Genomic DNA, 22,568 nt, shown 5'->3' with positions numbered 1-22,568 from the left:
TGAGCGCCCCACACACACACACACACACACACACACACACACACAGACAGACACATGAACTGACATTTGTCATCAAATAAATGCACTTTCAGATTTGTTGCAGTGTAGTTAACCCTCGTGCATCAATTAAAAGAGGACAGAACAGCCAGTGACCAAAAATGGACGTAAAAGTATTTTATATGATATATTTTTTACTACATTCACTAACACAGATATTTTTACCAATATCAGTCATGACTATAACTACCAAAAATTCATTAATGAATTCATGAAAAAACACAAAAAATCTGTTGCTTTCCATATTCTAAATGCTAAGCATGTTTTGAGTTTATTAATGTCTGTGATTAGAAACAACATTAATTTTTGATGCATTTTTATTTTTGTGCAGTTTCAGATTTAAAAAGAAAAACACAAAAAAATTTCTCAGCACAAACACACACAAAGCACGCTCTGATATCAACACCAACACAACCACACAATTATAACTACAATGTTCAATTCCACTGGCGTTTTTCCAGCAGAAGCAGAAAACAGGAACAAAGCGAGTATTTGCTCCAGAGAGCAAACCTCAGAAAATGGTGCCAAAATAGTAAAATATTGTAAATTTTTATAAACAGCTACAATTTTGTAGACTTGTCAACAGAATGAAAGCTGATTAAAGAATGCATGAGTTTGTTTAAATGGCACTGGGATGAAATACTGCTGTTTTAATGGGTACATTTCTGTCTCTAAAGTCCTCACTATTTGTGTACCTACTGTAAAATAGATTTATGAGAGGAAATAAAGGTGAAATCTTAAAAAGCCAATAAAATACACATTGTTTGCATTAACACAGCCAAAATGATCAAAAACCAAATATTAAAAAGACAAAAATGTTTAAGGGTTAATGACATTTACCTTCCTAACAATCATTATCTTCTGCGCCCCAGATGTAATCGTTTGATTCAGTTCTAAAATGAGCTGCAGTGTTCAATGCGGTGTTTGTGGTTCGATGCGGTGTTTGTGGTTCGGTGCGGTGGTGTTTGTATTTCAGTGCGGTGGTGTTTGTGTTTCGGTGCGGTGGTGTTTGTGGTTCGGTGCGGTGGTTTTGTGGTTCGGTGCGGTGTTTGTGGTTCAGTGCGGTGGATTTGTGGTTCGGTGCGGTGTTTGTGGCTCGGTGCGGTGGATTTGTAGTTCGGTGCGGTGGTTTTGTGGTTCAGTGCGGTGTTTGTGGTTCGGTGCGGTGTATTTGTGGTTCGATGCGGTGTTTGTGGTTCAGTGCGGTGGATTTGTGGTTCGGTGCGGTGTTTGTGGCTCGGTGCGGTGGATTTGTAGTTCGGTGCGGTGGTTTTGTGGTTCAGTGCGGTGTTTGTGGTTCGGTGCGGTGTATTTGTGGTTCGATGCGGTGTTTGTGGTTCAGTGCGGTGGATTTGTGGTTCGGTGCGGTGTTTGTGGCTCGGTGCGGTGGATTTGTAGTTCGGTGCGGTGGTTTTGTGGTTCAGTGCGGTGTTTGTGGTTCGGTGCGGTGTATTTGTGGTTCGATGCGGTGTTTGTGGTTCAGTGCGGTGGATTTGTGGTTCGGTGCGGTGTTTGTGGCTCGGTGCGGTGGATTTGTAGTTCGGTGCGGTGGTTTTGTGGTTCAGTGCGGTGTTTGTGGTTCGGTGCGGTGTATTTGTGGTTCGATGCGGTGTTTGTGGTTCAGTGCGGTGGATTTGTGGTTCGGTGCGGTGTTTGTGGCTCGGTGCGGTGGATTTGTAGTTCGGTGCGGTGGTTTTGTGGTTCAGTGCGGTGTTTGTGGTTCGGTGCGGTGTATTTGTGGTTCGATGCGGTGTTTGTGGTTCAGTGCGGTGGATTTGTGGTTCGGTGCGGTGTTTGTGGCTCGGTGCGGTGGATTTGTAGTTCGGTGCGGTGGTTTTGTGGTTCAGTGCGGTGTTTGTGGTTCGGTGCGGTGTATTTGTGGTTCGATGCGGTGTTTGTGGTTCAGTGCGGTGGATTTGTGGTTCGGTGCGGTGTTTGTGGCTCGGTGCGGTGGATTTGTAGTTCGGTGCGGTGGTTTTGTGGTTCAGTGCGGTGTTTGTGGTTCGGTGCGGTGTATTTGTGGTTCGATGCGGTGTTTGTGGTTCAGTGCGGTGGATTTGTGGTTCGGTGCGGTGTTTGTGGCTCGGTGCGGTGGATTTGTAGTTCGGTGCGGTGGTTTTGTGGTTCAGTGCGGTGTTTGTGGTTCGGTGCGGTGTATTTGTGGTTCGATGCGGTGTTTGTGGTTCAGTGCGGTGGATTTGTGGTTCGGTGCGGTGTTTGTGGCTCGGTGCGGTGGATTTGTAGTTCGGTGCGGTGGTTTTGTGGTTCAGTGCGGTGTTTGTGGTTCGGTGCGGTGTATTTGTGGTTCGATGCGGTGTTTGTGGTTCAGTGCGGTGGATTTGTGGTTCGGTGCGGTGTTTGTGGCTCGGTGCGGTGGATTTGTAGTTCGGTGCGGTGGTTTTGTGGTTCAGTGCGGTGTTTGTGGTTCGGTGCGGAGTATTTGTGGTTCGATGCAGTGGATTTGTGGTTGTGGTTCGATGCGGTGGTTTTGTGGTTCGATGCGGTGTTTGTGGTTCGGTGCGGAGTATTTGTGGTTCGATGCAGTGGATTTGTGGTTGTGGTTCGATGCGGTGGTTTTGTGGTTCGATGCGGTGTTTGTGGTTCGGTGCGGAGTATTTGTGGTTCGATGCGGTGGATTTGTGGTTGTGGTTCGATGCGGTGGTTTTGTGGTTGTGGTTAGTAGCGCTGACCCGTCAGTGACCCGTGGGCTGAGTGTGTGTTGGAGCGTGTCGTTCTCTCTCACGCTGAGGGTGAAATGGCTGTTTACCGCAGTGAGTGTTACTCTTCCTTTTATAGTTCCGGTGATTTATGGGCCGTTTCTTCAGCGCAGGAACAAAAGCTGGTCCCGCAGGGCGTCTCTGACTCTGCTGAGTGAGCAAAAACAATGCTTTAGTCTGTGCTGGTGTGTTTAAAGCCCTGCTGTTGGGTGAAAAACCACGTTCAACTTCTGTTTTTGGGGTCAAATTCACCCCATGCAGTCTGCCAAAAATTAAGATTCATGTAAAAACAGCAAAGCTCTATTGTATCTGGTCAGAGACTGAAAAATATAAAATGTGGGAGAAATGTAATAATTTTCTTCTATTGTATTAAGGTTCAATTTGACACAAAATTACTTGTTCAGACACAATACAAAATATATTTTTGTCATGACACGCAGGTGTAATAACAAGCAACTAATAAAAATGATATTATTTGTGCTTAGTAGTGTTTATTGCGGTTTGTACTTCTGTTATCTTTTTATCTAACCCTAATGAGGGTTAAATGTGTTTCTCACACTAATTTCCAGTGCTGTAATAGTCTAGTATTTGAGATCCAAAAACAACCTTTGAGAGAAGTTTTCTTAAGATTTTTTTTTACCTGATTCTTTAGTGTCTTTCAAAGTGATTTTTGACAAATTGCATGGAAACCAATGGGGGTTAATTTGATGCGCAACACAAAAATTGCAACTAAATTTGTACAGCCGCTCCAAAACACATTTATGTGTCGAAACATTGCATACGCATTCATGACGCTGAATGAGAAACATTCACCAGATTTGTAGAAATAATTTAACCAGTACATAAAGCATTTTCAAATTCTAGTTAAATTGTCCTTAAAATAACAGGAGCTGAACTGTTGCTGGTTTGTGTCTGATATGAAGGGTTAAGGAGGATCTGACATGTCCTCACGTCTCTGTCAGTGTGTTTGATGAAGATGTTTCTTTTTGTAATATTATTTTTATTACATTTTCTTGAAACACTTACAAGACTGACACATGTACATACCGTGCCAGTAACAACACTTACAATGTACAAAAAACAAAACAAAACAAAAAAACACTAGGGGCTCATATTACATGAAAAGTGTGATCGCACAAACCAACATTAGGTTAATACAGTTTGTACTTTGGAAGTTAGATTTAATAATCCATTGCAAACAATAACAACCACAGCTATAAGGGGTTAATATAATGCACATTAAAATATATTTTAATACCCAATCAGGAATTTTGATCCTCCTCTCTTATATTGTTAATATCACTACATTCAATAAATAATAAAAAAATGATTCCAGATTTTCTTAAATTTAGCTTCTTTACCCTTAAGCATATAGGTTATATTTTCCATTGCAATGCATGAAGATATATCTCTTAACCAACGAGTTACGGTAAGCCTTTTTCCAATAAATGGCAGTGAGCCTTTTGGCATGTAAAATACTTTACATACTTGATTATCCTTTTTAATATTCCAGTTATCTGGATGAATGCCAAGAATTAAAAACCCCGGATCTAATGGTAACCTCATCGAAACCATATGTGACCCTGGAGCACAAAAGCAGTCATAAGCAGCACAGGTATATTTGTAGCAATAGCCAACAATACATTGTATGGGTCAAAATTATACATTTTTCTTTTATGCCAAAAATCATTAGGATATTAAGTAAAGATCATGTTCCATGAAGATATTTAGTACATTTTCTACCATAAATATATCAAAACTTAATTTTTGATTAGTAATATGCATTGCTAAGAACTTCATTTGAACAACTTTAAAGATGATTTTCTCAATATTTAGATTTTTTTGCACCCTCAGATTCCAGATTTTCAAATATTGTCCGATCCTAACAAACCATACATCAATGGAAAGATTATTTATTTAATATTTTCAAAAAATTGACCCTTATGACTGGTTTTGTGGTCCAGGGTCACATATGCATCATATTACGATGAAGATGTTTCTTGAGAGGAAGTTGAGGACAGGAAGTGCGTGTATCTGTGACAGCTTGTGTTTTTAGTCTCAGTGCTGACGTCAGTGATTCACACATGCTCTCTTGACATGTTCACACACAACTGATTCTCAGCGACGCCATGCTCGGCGGCCTTGTGGTGTAAAACAACAGAAGAAAATAACTGTGCAAATGTAGTTTTAGTCTGCAGGGCGGCTGTTGGTTTGGATTGTGTGAATGACAAGCGCTTCTCTTCTCCTGCAGCATATAAATGCATCACGGACCAGCGGGAGCAGCTGGAGCAGATGCTGCCGCTGGTGTTGGGTCTCATCCTGGGTCTCATCATCGTCATCACCGTCTCCGTTTATCACTTCCACCTCAAACTGAGCGCCCCGCAGCTTCCTCGCGACTGCTCGCTCTACAAGAACATGTGAAGACTCTCTATGCACACGCCATATGTCCCGTCTATAAAGGTCCAGTCCAGACGTCTCAATGCACCTCACTAGAACTCCTCTTTTCTTTCTGGGTTCTGTGTCGAATGTATGGAAGCCCGTTTCCACCATAGAATGAAAAAAATGTAAAAAGGTAATTGCGACTTTTTTCAGAATTGCAAGGTAAAGACTCATAATTGTGAGAAACTCGGACAAAAAGCCAAAATTGTGAGATAAACAGTCGTAAGTACCTTTTATTTCATAGCTGGAATACAGAATTGTTAGACAAACTTAGAATTCAGAAAAAAAATCTGAATTGCAACATGTAAACTTAGATTTCAAAGGAAAAAAGTCAATTGCGTGATGTAAACAGAATTCAGAGAAAAAGTTAGAATTGCAAAATGTAAATTTAGAAATCGTAAAAAAGTCAATTGCGTGATGTAAACAGAATTCAGAGAAAAAAAATCTGAATTGCAAAATGTAAACTTTAGAAATCTGAAAAAAAAAGTCAATTGCGAGATGTAAACTTAGAATTCAAAAAGAAAAAAATTCTGAATTGTGAGATGTAACTAAAATTCTGAGGACAAAATGTCAGAATTATGTTAATATCTTGCAATTCTGACTTTTTTTCTCAGAATTATGAATTTATATCGCGCAATTCTGTTCATATCTCAGAATTGCAAGAAACAAAGTCCGAACTGTGAGTTAAAAAGTTGATATTACCTTTATTTTTTTATTTTCTTTGTGGTGGAAACAGATGTTTCATACAAATGTCTCATCTAGATGTTAAATGTTCCTGTAACCGCTGCACTCGTCACGTATGTCGTTTACCACATGATTGTCTATCACTGTAACAAAATTGAGATATTGAAATTGCTTGAAGGCTATAAATAAAGTACAAATATTTATTGATGATTATTTCATGATTATTTTGTGATAATTGAATATTTTATGATTTGCTAAATGAGACCAACTGTACTGTCCATGTACTGAAGTGTGTGAAACAGCACAGAATGACTTGTGTTCTTCTCCATTTGCTCTCTCATGGATGTGGAGTTTTAGAAGAGGTTTGTCTTTTCCAGCTGAAAAAGGGGAACTGAAGGTTTAGATCCATCAGAATCATACACGACAAGGAGATGAATGGAAAATCAATGAGAAGCGGTGGGACAGCCGTAACATCACTGGCATTAAAGATTTCCCCAAATGAGCTGCGCTCCTCACAGATCGATGTCTGGCGTCTCAGGCGCTGAGGGGTTTATTGATCCACGTCACCGGCGCTCAATTAAACACTGCTTCTGCTGGCCAGTGATTTATGCTGCGCTCATAAATGCTCGTTCATCGCCTGTTCTTTAGGATTTCTCTGATCACTCGCTCTTAAAGTTCTGCTCGATCTCATGTTTGGTGTATGTGTGGCGTATTTATCAGTTCTCACGCTGCAGCTCAAATCTCATTCCAGCATGTTCATCTTCAAATGTGGTGTGCTAATAAACTTTCATTTTTTGTCGAACTGTTTCTTTGGTATTGTCATGCTTTCAAAACTGTACAGAAGCATATTTACTGTAAACTTTGAATTTTATGACAGATTTGATTAGGAACGTTAGGAATAATTTTATTAATAGACTACTTGAAAATGTTCTTAATCTTTTCTTCTAGAAGAATTCAAAACCGAGTAAAAGATGTTTCATTTATTGGTTTGTTTCAAGTAAACAAAAGAATAATGACATTAATGGCTCATTCTCCGAGGAGTTCAAGCCTTTTGGGGTCTCAAAAGAAAATTGTAACAGTATCATAGAAATTAGATTGTTACACTTATAATTTAGTTTGAATTATATTTGAGTTATAATTAGTCATCTTTGTTCATTTTCTGTTTTCATTATAATGTTAACGTTTTTGTAATTTTGTTGTGTTTCCGTATAGTTCCATGTAGTTTTCATTAATTTTTCAGTTTCAGAGAAGTTTAAGTAACAGAAATTGTTTTATGGCATTTTGGTTAACTATAATAACCCTGGCCACATGTAAAAAACATTGTTCATGTTTATTATTTTTATGTTTGAACATATACCTCTAAATTAAAAATTGTCCCGAGTCCTGAACTGTAAACAAAGTTTTGGTTTCTTTTCCTTCATGTCACATTAATCAAATGGTTTCCAGCAAGTACATTTGCATATAGCGTTTAATGTCATCAAATGAACATCTCACACCTGTAATGTTAAAAGAGCTGCTCAGTTTTATTATTAATATTTGTAAGTACTGAATTATATTCTTTAAAAATTGTTCTTAAAAATACCTGAGAACCAAATGATTACACAGAAAAACACGTTTATGTAAGAGTCTGAATGAAGCACAGGAGGACACGTGCGTTTGAGGTTTTTTATTGAAAGCAGCTCTTAGTGACACACATGCAGGATCACCGTACAAAAGCCACGCGACAGCAGATCTGAAGAGTCCTACAGAAACACATTTCCAGATCGCAGTGAGCCAGGAGACACGGGTGAGACGCCACGAGAAAACACGCGAGGATTGTGCCGAATATTGCTAGAGAGTGAGCGTGAGAAGGCCACACTACTGAAAACCAGAACGAAACCAGCGTAGAAAACTCTGGCGCGACCTACAAACGTAGAATAAATAAATATATTGGGCTTCATCTGTCTGCAACAGCCATCTTCAAAAAAAACGAAATATAAACAGTAGGAAAGTTTATTATTATTAGTTATTGTTATTTTGCAGAAACTCTCAGTTCTAGGTAATACTGCCCATTTCACCATGGTGACGTCACAACAAAAATACTGCCATTTATCAAAACTGTACAAGTAAAACTTACAATTGCTCTAAAATATATCTTCATAGTTAGCGTGAGAAGACGTCAGTCTGGTTGTGGATGAAACGCTCTGACTCTGAGCGCTCAGCGGTGGCGGTAGTGGCGCATCAGAGGAATGATGCAGGCCGGCGGGCCCGACAGCTTCAGGAACGAGTGCTGCAGCAGTTCCAGCGCCGAGGCCCGCTGCGACGGCTCTCGCACCAGCATCAGCTCCAGGAGCGCCCGCAGAACCGACGACACCTGCACCCAAACACACCAGACTCAACACACGTCACTAGAGTTGGGAAAACAAATCGATGCATCGCGAATAGGGGTGTAGAGATACACGTACTCGTATTGAACGGTTCGGTGTGCATTACAAACCGAACGATTCGATTCGTTGGACTAGTCCTATTACGTTTGGAAAATAAAAGAGCTTAAAGTGTGTGAAATATAATGTTCTCATCAAGGCAGCCCAAGCAACGTGCTGTCTGCCCCGCGATAATCTCGAAATCACGATGATCTTGTATCGACGATAGCTTGAGATATTGTCAAAAACAACAACTGTTGGCAATATTAAGATATTTGGCATTTCCAGTTAGGCTATTTACTCTTCAATTAAAATGTTTAAAAAAAAGGTATTTTAAAACAGGTCTATTATACAGTGAATTATAGGCCTACAATTAAAATATTAACACTGCAGTCATCAATAAAAATCAATAAAATAAAAAGCTTTTTTTTTCAAGCACCGACTTTCAAAAACAACCTGTTTAACACGGAATATGTTTCTTCTCATTTTTTTTCACTATGTAATATTAGAAATATTAAGGGAATAAATGAAAACAGTTAGTTATATACCGTCATCAGCATATGTTGAAGTAGATTCGTCTCGTCGTCTCTGAGAGAATATGCGGCATCAGATGCCGAAAGCTCCGCCTTTACTCCATCATTCCGTTTTTACTTTCACTTTCTGCATATAGTGAATTGATTGAGAATAAGACGTGCTTTTTATTCGTATTTTTGTAAGATTAAAAACTAGAGTAGAGCGCCATCTGCTGTTAAAATCTAAGCTCAGAACCGATTCCAGAGAGAGTCGCGATGCATTCGGAAGATCTCAGAATCAGTCCACGAATTGATTCTGCATTGATTTATCGTTGCAGCTCTAGTCACATGACACAGTGTTCAATATACAGCACCTCATTTATAAAATGTTGCATAGAAACCATCCTAAATTTGATCATCTCTCAAATATGCATACATGTGATTCATAGAATGAACGTACGTACAGAAAACGCACATACACCTCTCTTTCAGATGTGAAATCTATGAATCGCAAATGACCGTGAACTTGCATGCAACTGAATGGTTTCAGCTCTCTGCCTCGTAAACGACTCCTAATTAATGTCATTAACATATAAAAGATCATCAGTCATGGTCCAAATCCTTTAAAAACACTGCGGTACTCCAACAATAAATAGTGCGTATGTCTACGCTAAGCACTTTTCCACGTCAAAGACAGTTTTTACAAATATGAGCGCACACACATGTAAGATCAAATCTGAGCGTACGCACGCTTTATAAATGAGGCCCACAAATCGTACATGAGCCAGACGAATGATCAGATGATCAGAGTGCTGTATTATTAATTTGTCATTTGAAATTTTGCCAACCAGTGTTTCATTACGGAATAAATCTACCATTTTAAACGAATCGAGTGAGTCAATGATTCAGTCACTCATTCATAAAGACTGTCACTTGCTGCATTTCTGAATGCATCAGCTGTATGAACGAATCGGCTGAATGAATGATTAAATGACTCGTTCATAAAGACAGTCACTTGCTTCGTTACTGAATGAATTAGAAGTTTCAAACGAATCGAGTGAGTCAATGATTCAGTGACTCATTCAGAAAGACTGTCACTTGCTGCGATTCTGAATGCATCAGCTGTTTGAACGAATCGGCTGAATGAATGATTCAATGACTCGTTCATAAAGACAGTCACTTGCTTCGTTACTGAATGAATTAGAAGTTTCGAACGAATCGAGTGAGTCAATTATTCAGTGACTCATTCAGAAAGACTGTCGCTGCGTTTTTGAATGCATCAGCTGTTTGAACGAATCGGCTGAATTAATGATTCAATGACTCATTCATAAAGACAGTCACTTGCTTCGTTACTGAATGAATTAGAAGTTTAGAACGAATTGAGTGAGTCAATGATTCAGTGACTCGTTCAGAAAGACTGTCACTTGCTGCGTTTCTGAATGAATCAGCCGTTTGAACGAATCAAAATGTATTATAAAGACATTAGCTGTGTCCCAATTCACTTACTTATACTACGCCTTAAAAGTATGTAGCCTACTCGTTTTGAGCTTTGAGCAAGTTTTGGGACAGACTACTTCGTCATAGCTGCGTCTTTAACAGATGCTCTGCTGCTTAGTTACATGCAACCTGTCACTGTTTAAACTGTCCTGTAAATCATCTTGTCACAGTTAATCCACATTTCGTTTAATTTGATTTCCTACCGTATTGGAGAGAAATAAAGAGAGGCACGTTGATCTGTCAGTCGCGGGTCTTTTATGCTGAGAACGGCTCATGTGTTTGCATAATGCATTTAAAAGTTAATGACCTAACGTATCATTATAAAAGTTTACAATGTTGCTGCAGATGAAATATAACGTGGATAACATTAAATACATATTTTTCATCAGGTTAGACATTGATTATTTATCACTCAAACCCCTTTCTCTACTTGTCCGTTGGTCTCACATATCTGCCATGTTTGTAGTTTTTTAACACTTTCTATGTGTTTGTAGTTCTAATCGAATCCTCGTCCACTGTGCAGTGTGTATGTGTTTGTAGTTCTAATCGAATCCTCGTCCACTGTGCAGTGTGTAGTGGGCAATATTAGCCGTTAGAATGTGCATCGATCTGCACTTCGAATTCTAACCGGAAGTAGTAGACCACTGGTCTCAATCTCGATTCCTGGAGGGCCAGAGCTCTGCACCGTTTAGCTCTAGCCCTAATCAAACACACCTGATCCAGCTAACCAAGGTCTTCAGGATTGCTAGAAACTTCCAAGCAGGTGTGAGTTGGTGCTGATTGGAGCTAAACTCTGCAGAGCTGTGGCCCTCCAGGAACTGAGTTTGAGGCCACTGTAGTAGACTATCCAGGAATCTTTGTCATACTTTCTTAAACATACTATGATTTGGGACACACTAATTCTATTTTCGAATACTATTTAGGACAGATAGTATGCGAATTGGGATGCAGCAAGTGACTTGCTTCGTTGTTAAATGAATTAGCAGTTTTTAACGAATCGAGTGAGTCAATGATTCAGTGACTCATTCGTAAAGATAGCCACTAGCTTAGTGTCTGATTGAATCAGCTGTTTGAACAAATCAGTTGAATGAATGATTCAATGACTCACTCATTAGAAAGTGACTCGCTACCACCTACTGGTGTTTTTAGTCTCATTTCATTTTTGTTTAACCATTTCATATTTCAATATCCATTCAAACATTAATATGCATTTATTATCAATATTTAAGCAATGTTAAATCAAAATATTTCTTTCTAAAGCTATTTTTCTGTAATGTGTAGTCAATGCTTTTCTCATGTAACACAATAATGACTTTAAATGATTTTTCGGGGAGTGATTTCTCAGCCCAAATTGATGTGCAATTAATGAATTGGCATATAATGTAATTAATTAGATTAAAATTTTTTATTGTTTTACAGCCCTAGTAAAAACTAGTGCTGTCAAATGATTAATCGCGATTAATCGCATCCAAAATAAAAGTTTTTGTTTACCTGCGGCTCCGACCAATAGAATCACAGCTGCTCACCTTGTGCGACTCCTTGAGTCGCGGCGGCAGGTTGTCTCGTATCCGTCTCATGGCCTGCAGTGGCGGCTCGTTGAAGTACGGTGGCTCTCCGTCCACCATCTCGATCACCATGATGCCCAGAGACCAGATGTCCACCTGCAGACACACCACAGCAGATCAGCGCTGACTAGCTACCCATCATGCAGCACACGGGTCACCGTCACGAACCGTACCTCAGTGCCGTAGGGCAGCCTGGAGATGACCTCCGGCGCCATCCAGTACGGCGTTCCCACCAGAGACTTCCTCTTGGGAACCTCTTTAGACACTTGAGCACAGAAGCCGAAATCCGAGAGCTTGATCTGAGCACAGAGACACCAGAGCGTCACGTACAGCACAACGCAAAGCTGATTAGCCGCTAATCGCCCCTTCATTTGTCATGTTCTCCCAGCTAATTACAAGGTGGGAGACACGATTTAATTACTTGGAACTAGTGAAGTTGCTAATTACCCCGATCACTTTTCTGCCCTCACAATAAACACACTTATGTGTGTAACTACACAGTTACATGTGAAAGATGATGATACCGTAAACCACACAACACTGTCGTGTGCTGAATATTCAATTATAACGATTAAACACAACAGAATTATATCTTATAAAATATTTATATTTAATTATAAAAAAAACTTGATCCTGTTTTTCATAGCGCTGGTTGTAGTTATCAAACACATCACTGCACTTTATATGAGAAGGCCGTGTTACCTTCGTTGTATACCCGAAGAAGTTTTAATTGGTATCGCTTCATTTATAAGTCTATTTGTGGTCTAACTCCATCTTATTTGTCTCTCAGTTTTTCTAATTCAAAAGTATGCTATAAACTACATTCAAATGATCTTATGTTTTAAAGTTCCTTGGGTTCGAACTGAACTAGGAAAAAGGGTTTTGGATATAATGCTACGTTGGCTTGGAATAATTTACAAAGCATTTTAAAGGGGTCATATGATGCGATTTCAATTGTTCCTTTCTCTTTGGAGTGTTACAAGCTCTTGGTGCATAAAGAAGATCTGTAAAGTTGCAAAGACTAAAGTCTCAAACCCAAAGAGATATTCTTTATAAAAGTTAAGATAAAAAAAGTAAAGTTAAGCCACGTCTACCTAAAACGGCTCGTTCTAACATCCGGCCGGACAGGGCATCATCACAGTATGGTGAGGGGTGTAACATTTCCGTCTCACGCTTGAGGTATTCGGCCAATCACAACGCACTGGATAGCTGGCCAATCACAGCACACCTCGCTTTTCAGACCGATGAGCTTTGTAAAAATCGACGTGTTTCAGAAAGGCGGGGCATAGAGGAGAAACAATAATGTACAGTATGTGGAAAGTAATGCGTTTTTTGAACCTTAAACCGCATAAACACATTTCATTACACCAAATACACAAAATAATGTTCTTTTTAGCAGCATCATATGACCCCTTTAAAGTTGACCATGCTTCTGACATTAAATGAGTTTAAACTACTTTTAACAACTTGTGTGTTTTATCCCCTGGTAAATTGTTGTTGTGATCGTTGATTTGTGTTTTGTGCAATTGGTGTAGACTTGTATATTTTATGTTATTTGTTGCTGCTTTCTTGGTCAGGTCTCTCTTGTAAAAGAGATTTTAATCTCAATCAGTTTTTTAACCTGCTTAAATAAAGAAATTAAATGAAATATGATAAAATTTAAAGTAAATGTAATTATTTTATATAAATCATAATATTAATGTACAATTTTTAAAAATATAATTTAACTTGATAAATAATTTTAATTAAATAATTAAATTTGATACATACAATATAAATATCTTACTTTTTTATTACATGAAATTGTATATATATTTACATTATTTGTATTTAATTACATTATATGATTTGTATTGAATTAGATTAAATTATGTATATTTATATTTAAGTTATTTGTATGATTTTATATATATATATATATATATATATACCCTTCCGTCGCTGGTGAGCAGGATGGAGTCGCTCTTGATGTCTCGGTGTATGACGCCCTGCGTGTGCAGGTAAGACAGCGCCTTCAGCACCGACAGACAGACGGTGGCGATCTGCTCCTCATTCATCCTGTCAACAAAACACACAATCATCAGATCTCCTCAACAACGTGAGCAAATCAGAGCAGACCTGCTTCTCACAAGCTCCTGAGACAAACAGTTGCTAGGGTATTTTGGGTGGTCTCATCTAGCAGCACTAATGATTGAGTTCTGTGTAAACTCTCACTGTGTGAATATAAATCAGTATCAAGCCAAGTCACCTTTATTTATCTAGCGCTTTTAACAATACAGATTGTGTCAAAGCAGCTTTGCAGTATCAAATAGGAAAACAGTGTGTCAATAATGCAAAAAAATGTCATTTCAGTTGCTCTAAACCAGAAGCATCTATTATCACAGATCCAACTTCAGCAGCAGCACTAACACACACACTTACACACACTCACTATAACACACACACACACTATAACACACACACACACACACACTCACACAAACACACACACACACACACACACACACTCACTCATTAGCAGTGCGTCTCTAACATGCAGCAGAACAAAGGCAGGAGCAGAAAGGCTCGTGGAGAGTCGTGACTCCATCAGTGGAGCGTGAGCATGTGAGTGTGTGTGTGAGTGAGTGAGTGAGTGTGTGTGTGTGTGTGTGTGTGTGTGAGGCCCAGCTGTCCACCGCGCTCTCATCTGTCTCGCCTGCGGCTGCGGCTTCACTGGAGGCGAACACGCTGCCATGTGTTTGTGCGTCCCGCTCCTCCTCAACACTAATGTGCCGTAATGCGCAAACGGGACGTGTTTGCAATTACTCTGACGAACGACGCCTCACAAGGAGATCCATGAAGGACACTTCTGTCTCCAAAACCACATTCACCACTTCATTCTTCACATACAGTGACATACAGAATACTGGTCACATGCAAACCTGCTCAGACAGACTTACATCAAACAAATAAATAATAGGTAAAAAAACAGATGAAAATAAGAAATAGCAACACTTTACAATAAAGTTTACATTAACATGAACTAACAATGAAAAATACTTCTAAAGCATTTTTAATATTAGTTAAATTCAACATTTACTAACACATGATTAAAATAAAAAGTTGTATCTGTTAACATTACTTAATGGACCTGAGCTGACTTGAACTAACAGTTAACAGTTGTATTTTTATTAATTAATTTTAAGAAAGAAAACAAATGCATTGCTCGTTGTTAATGTTAGTTAATGCATTACTAATGGGACCTTATTGTAAAGTCTTACCAAAATAAAAATGAAAAATAAGTAATAATAATAATAATAATAATAATAAACAAAATAACAATGGATAGGATTATAAAATTAAAAAAAAGCTAATAAGATGCAGTAAAAGCCCCTTTTCCATGGTTAAATCACTGTAACATCCTGGACAGTAATATAAAAGACATTAACATTCAATAAATGGTTTAATCTAATAAATAAACAGCATACACACAAGTAGTTCTTCCATCATGTGTTGTAGTTCATCAGTGTGGCTGTATCTGAATATAAACGTGTGTTTAAACGCTCATCCAATCACAGCTCTCACTCTCAGCTATCAGTTTATATTCACAAGTCGTGTCAGACTCACAAGCACACACTGATCAGCCTCAAACACCTCCAGATTCTGCATGAATACAAACAGCTCTGTGTGCCACTAATTTATCAGGAGCCTCATTACAATCTGCTGTTAATTGAAAACACGGCGCTCTTTGAACAGCCCACACGCAGGAACACGCTCTGGCACGGATCAGCGTTTGCTCTGGCAGGAACCCAGCAACACCAACATCAGACCACAGCACACGAAAAACAGCACTGAAGAACACTGATCCTGTGCACTCAGACCATCTCCACCTGACTCCATCCAACTCCACCTGACTCCATCTGACTCTACCCGACTTCAACTGACCCCAACCAATTCCATCTGACTCCAGCTGACTCCAACGACTCCATCTGACTCCAACCGACTCCATCTGGCTTCAACCGACTCCATCCGACTCCATCTGACTCTACCCGACTCCAACTGACTCCATCTGACTACATCTGACCCCAACTGACTCCATCCGACTCCAACTGACTCCATCTGACTCCATCTGACTCCAACTGACTCCAACTGACTCCACCTGACTCCATCTGACTCTAACTGACTCCATCTGACTCCATCTGGCTCCAACCGACTCCATCTGACTCTACCCGACTCCAACTGACCCCAACCGACTACATCTGACTCATCTGGCTCCTACCGACTCCATCTGACTCCAGCCAATTCCATCTGACTCCACCTGACTCCAACGACTCCATCTGGCTCCAACCGACTCCATCTGACTCCAACCAACTCTGTCTGACTATAACCGACTCCATCTGACTCCATCCAACTCCAACCAACTCCATCAACTCCACCCAACTCCAACTGATTCCACCCGACTCCAACTGACTCAAACTGACTCCACCCGACTCCATCTGACTCAAACCAACTCCATCTGACTCCAATCGCCTCCATCTGACTCCAACTGACTCCACCTGACTCCAACCGACTCCAACTGACTCCACCCAACTCCAACTGACTTCAACTGACTCCATCTGACTCCAACCGACTCCATCTGACTCCACCTGACTCCACCTGACTCCAAATGACTCCAACCAACTCCAAATGACTCCAACTGACTCCATCTGACCCACCCAACTCCAACCGACTCCATCCAACTCCAACCGACTTCAACTAACTCCATCTGACTCCAACCGACTCCATCTGACTCCACCCAACTCCAAATGACTCCAACCGACTCCACCCAACTCCAACCGACTCCATTGACTCCACCCAACTCCAAATGACTCCAACCAACTCCATCTGATTCCACCCAACTAAAACCGACTCCACCTGACTCCATCTCACTCCAACTGACTCCATCCGACTTCACCTGACTCCATCTGACTCTACCCGACTCCAACTGACTCCATCTGACTCCATCTGGCTCCAATCGACTCCATCTGACTCCATCCAACTCCAACCAACCCATCTAACTCCACCCAACTCCAACTGATTCCACCCGACTCCAACCGACTCAAACTGACTCCATCTGACTCAAACCAACTCCATCTGACTCTAACCGACTCCATCTGACACCAACCGACTCCACCTAACTCCAACCCTCTCCATCTGACTCCACCCGACTCCAACTGACTCAAACTAAAATTGAAAGTATAAAGACTGAAAATATACAAATAAAAGATACTTCAAAGTATGAATAAAAACCACAGCAGTATATTAACAATAGTAAAATAACACTGGTTCAGATGTTAAGACACAAACTGTAAATCTCATTTTAATGACTGAGTTTGTGTTTAGGTACAATCTCCACATTTATTAATAGAAATGTTGTCAAAACATCTAGAATGTGAACCCTGTTTGACCTCACCTCCTTCTGTCTTTCCCTTGTTTTCTTCTATTAATGTCTGCATTATTGTTACTCTTACATCTTGTATCTCTTATTAATTTTGAAATGCAACTGCTTCTGACTTTACATTTGAATGCAAGTATGTGTCAAACGTGACACAATGTGATGAGGAGGATTTAAACATTAAATATTTTATGAATACATTCGACACTAAAAAGATGAAATTAAACAAAAAACATAATGAAATTAGTCAAACTAATTCTATTTAAACCTTAGATGGAATTGGCTGTGAGAATCACATGATCCATCTGCTGATTCAGACCCGTGTGTCACTCAAGATGCTGCCTAAGAAGGGATCTGTCTATGTAGACATGAGTGTCTCTATTAGCGTCTCAAACGGGACAGAAATAAAGCGCATCAGAAACAGAAGCTGCTCTTCCTCTCTGTGGTGGGATGGAAGTGTGTCGTGCCGATCAGGTCACGCGTGTCTCTGAAAGCGTGCAATTACAGTCCAACACCGCGCAACACCGAACTGACGAACAACGCCAATTACTGTAATTATGCAGACGCTTCGAGAGCAGAGGCAGCGTTTAAAACAAACTCCACCACAAACTTTCACAATAATAATTCATCACTGGACTATTGTCTCCAGCAGATAACGCTGCACTCAAACCGCTGCATAAATCAGCTTCAGAAGTGTAATATTACTCTCAGTTTCATATTAGATCAAAGCTGATTGTGAAACGTGTTAAACATGTTCACTATTAATGAGACCAAAACATCTCGTCAAGTCAAGTCACCTTTATTTATCTAGCGCTTTTAACAATACAGATTGTGTCAAAGCAGCTTTACAGTATCAAATATGAAAATAGTGTGTCAATAATGCAGAAGGACAATAGTAAACACTCAATTTTCAGTTAAAGGCAGTTCATCATTGAATTCAGTGATGTCATCATCCAGCTCAGTTCAGTTTAAATAGTATCTGTGCAATCAAGTCCACGATCTAGGTGATCTAGGTATTTCTGACACAAACTCAATAATGAGGCCTAGTGTATAATCTTACTTAATCATTTTCTCTTTCACTTGGATCTTGGTGTACTTTGAATCAAAAGATCAGATGAATGCATCAGTGTGAAATCAGCTAGTTCAGACTCTGATTCTGATTGGGCGACCGGCTCTTACCTGGTGTTAGTGACGATGTCAGTCAAGGCTCCGCCCTCCAGGAACTCCATCACTACCCAGAGTTCATCACTGACCAGATAACTGTTGTACATGTCGACCACATTCTCGTGATGGTAGTCTCTCATGATTACCACCTGCAAGCAGATGAACAGGAAAACATCTAGACGCTCTCAAAGACCTGTGTCTGATCATCTCTGCTTCATCATAAATGAGGGCTGAAAATCATTTGAAATAAAACAGCAGTTATTAACATACAAAGTCTGCGAATTGAGTATATATATATATATATACTGTGTGTTTCAGAGTAAAGCGGCTAGAATACTTACAAATTGTAGTTCATTACTGATTACAGATTACGTACAGATTCGTACAGATTACGAAATCCAGATTACATGTAATCAGCTACTACCCAGCTCTGATAACGAATATTGCAGTTAATAAAATAATCTGGATTACACATATTACGTAATGTAGTCTGACTACTTTTTGATTACTTTTGACCTAACTCGTTTATCACATAGACTTGAATTGGATTATTTTGTACCATAAAAAAACAACAACAACAAAAAAAGGAAAATATATTCCATTTTTTCTTGTCAACATCATGAAATGCATTAAACATTACATTACAGCAGGGTTTCCCAAACTGTATATAAGTGGTAGGTTCATTTAGAAAGAAAAATTTAAAAAGAATTGGGCTGAATCAATACATTTTGAATAATTTACTGCCATTGTATGAATAATATGTAATCATGTAATCCATAAAAGTAACTGTAATCTAATTATAATTTTAAAATATAATATTTCTGGACTCTGATTATGTAATCCAGATACCATGTAATCAGTTACAGCACTGTGTCCATTTACACACGAGCAGCTCGTGATGCAGTGTTTTCAGTGTCTCGGAGCGACTCGACTCGGTCTCTGCATCTGCTGTGAGTCTGTGTCCAATATAATGAGCATTATACATTATATAACACACACCAAACCATCTTCCCAAACTTGTAATGAGATGCGCATATTAACAAAAGGGAAACTTCCCGTGTCTAAAGAAATTTAGACAACTATAAATATGGGACTGTGGGACTGTAAAAATAAAATAATCATGATATTATTTATCTTAAAACCTTTTTTTTTTTTTACAGAGAAATATTACACTAGTAATACTTCATATTTTGTTTCATATTTTCATAATAAGAAGAATCATGATAGAATTACTTTAAAAAATGATTATTTTATAGACGTTGATATACAGTCAAACCAAAATTTATTCAGACACCTTCAACATTTCTCACATTATATCACAGTTTATTGGTTATAGTTTAGAAGATGGTAATAAAATATGAGAAGAACTCAGAGTTAAACTGAGTCAGAACAAACTCATCTTGATAATCTCAGATAACTTTGATAGAAAGGTATGTAATGAATTCGGCTGAATAGCTGTCAGCTGTTACATTTAAGAACACAATTAGATAAAACCAATTTAGCTTCATGTTGTTCAGTCTGTGGTGTAAAAAGATCACATTAGCAATTAAAGAAAAACACTTCAGAAACACATGCTCAGCTCAAAGTGTCTGAATAATTATTGCTCCCAAATTTTACTGTTAGTCCACTGTATGAAGAGTTTTTGGGTGTAATATGTCACAGTTTACTTTATTTTGCTCTCATCGCTTACATGAATGAACTGTAGTGTCCTGCACCCACTAGTAAAAAAATATCAAAAATTATATCTGCTGTCTGAATGATTTTTGGTTTGACTGTATAATCACAAAGGTTTTAGCCTATACCGCACAGCTCTACAAACCTGGAGCTTTTTTCACCATTTTGCTCACCAGGATATTGGTGCACTCACCTCGTTGAACAGAAGTTCCCGCCGGCAAACGACTCTTAATTAATGTCATTAACATGTAAAAGATCACCAGTCATCATCCAAATTCTTTAATTTAGAACAGTGAGCTGCAAGAACAGCTTACATTTCCAAAAACCTGCAGTACTCCGACAAGAGAAAGTGAGTACGTCTGCTCAGACCCTGACGTGATGCTAAGCACTTTTCCACATCAAAGACAGTTTTTACAAATATGAGCGCTGGCGTGAATTTAAGCGCACACACACTCTAAGATTAAATCTGAGTGAACACACACTTTTTAAATGAGGCCCCATGAGTGAATAATGCAGACACGAGCAGCAGCAGAAGATGCTCATGATTCCTCATTACAGGCCTGCGATGATCCTCAAACGCTCGTTTATCACAGAGCTGCTGTCTGCTGAGGGAACGGCCCTCAAACTGAGGCTCAATGTCACACATTACAGCAGGACAACAAACCAAATCACTCTGACACTGGAATCATATGATCATTCTGTCTTCATGTACAAAACAAGAGGGTGAACATTCAGATAAAGATCTGCGGTGTTTTTTACCGAACAGAAAATATCACACAATATTTATGATCAATAACACAGCTTTAAAACAGCTGTTTTCTGTGTGAATATCTGTTAAACTGTAATTTATTTCTGTGATCAAAGCTGAATTTTCAGCATCATTACTCCAGTCTTCAGTGTCACAGGATCTTCAGAAAGATCGTTTTAAATCGTAATAATACAATCAAATAGTAATAATATTTCAAGAGTTCTTTTAAAAACATTGAAAAATGTAATTATTACTTTTTATTATAATAATTACTACTTAATTATTCAAACTTTTGACTGGTAGCGTATGTGATACACACATACAGCTGAGATGTTTCCAGCATGCATACAGTGAGAAGCAAGCATATGTTAGTGGAATAAAGCATTAGAAAGACCACAGTCACGACGGATCTGATTCTCACGCAGTTAGTCTGCAGGGTCACGGTGGGCGGTAGATTGAATTATTCCCACCACGCCCCGAACACAAAAAGATGACACGACACGGATCGTCATCTAAGCGCCTGATGATGAGAGTGCCGGCTGTAATTACGCCGGTGGACTCGTTTAATCAATCATCCCGGCGAGGCTGTTTATGGGCCGGAGAAAGTCCCGAGACCCCCTTTCCCAACTGGCACCGCTGGCTGATCCATGTTCGTTAAATGCACATTAATCTGAATTTGGCAGCATAATCAACAACCCAACTGGAGTGTGAAATTGAATTCTGTGGTGGAACACGCCGCCGCGGCTTTTATGCAAGGGCTGCAGAAAAGGAAGGTGCCACAACATCAGTTCATCACAATGAGCGCGAGCGTGCCCGAGTTCCCAAGTCCCCGAGCTGTCGGCCTTTAACGGCCTGAGATTCCCAGCAGCGCCAACAAAACGCTGGGCTCGCTGAAAGTGACCGAGTCGAGGTGAATGAGAAAGAAAGAGGTTCGTTATGACGCCGCTGAGCCGAGACTGATGGGAGTTCGGCCTGAACCACAGCCAAATCTCTCACACACACACACACACACACAACTGTGCTGCTCAATACAGTCGACATACAGTACAACGCCGCTGTGTACATCAAACGAACCCACCAGAAACACGCTCATATTTCACCCCAAACATCAGCAGAAAGAAACATGAAAGAACATGTAGTGGAATGCAAATAATGAGTTTGTGCATCGTGGCATTATTTTCATGACACATTTACACACAAATTTCTCCTGTGATCCGATCCATATGATCCCTACACAGTGTTCATTGCTCCCTACTCCCTGAGCGGGGGAAATCCGTTGACTTCAATGAAATCAGTTTACTTCACTTCGGAAGATGAGGGTGGGACGTTCGCTTTCAGTGCTATCAGGCTAAAGTTAGCATTTTCCAAGATCTCCTACTGCACCTTTAATCATTAACACTGAATGTAGATCTTTAAAAACACACTGGATGAGCTGAATTTGGTTACACTTTATTTTGATAGACCACTTTAGACATTCTACATCTAACTACAAGTAACTTTGCAACTACATGTCTACTAACTCTCAGAGTAGACCATTAGGTTAGGTTTAGGGTTAGTACAATAAGTTGACATATACTTGCAACGTTTCTCATAGTCAGTATGTTGTATGTTGTGGACCTATCAAAATAAAGTGTTAGAAGATATTAAGCAGACAGTCTACTAATACTCTAATGACTGCTAGTTGACATGTAGTTGC

At 39.5% G+C, this 22,568-nt stretch overlaps 1 protein-coding gene across 1 annotated transcript; it reads right to left on the bottom strand.

Moving 5' to 3' along the window:
* Nucleotides 1-7,554: 7,554 nt before the first annotated feature.
* On the bottom strand, nt 7,555-20,335 carry LOC107704396 (serine/threonine-protein kinase PAK 7-like). Its single transcript, XM_016507317.1, has 6 exons — nt 20,318-20,335; nt 18,466-18,599; nt 13,805-13,931; nt 12,047-12,172; nt 11,835-11,969; nt 7,555-8,250 (listed from the first exon to the last, which is right to left on the bottom strand). The coding sequence occupies exons 2-6, from the start codon at nt 18,588-18,590 to the stop codon at nt 8,095-8,097; spliced, it is 669 nt and encodes a 222-aa protein (XP_016362803.1). The 5' UTR covers nt 18,591-18,599; nt 20,318-20,335; the 3' UTR covers nt 7,555-8,094.
* Nucleotides 20,336-22,568: the final 2,233 nt, after the last annotated feature.

The sequence above is a fragment of the Sinocyclocheilus anshuiensis genome, unplaced genomic scaffold (genome assembly GCF_001515605.1).
Source record: "Sinocyclocheilus anshuiensis isolate Anshui unplaced genomic scaffold, SAMN03320099.WGS_v1.1 scaffold1115, whole genome shotgun sequence".
Classification (NCBI taxonomy): domain Eukaryota; kingdom Metazoa; phylum Chordata; class Actinopteri; order Cypriniformes; family Cyprinidae; genus Sinocyclocheilus; species Sinocyclocheilus anshuiensis.
The sequence above is the reverse complement of the archived record's forward strand: the minus strand, read 5'-3'. Positions and strand labels throughout refer to the sequence as shown.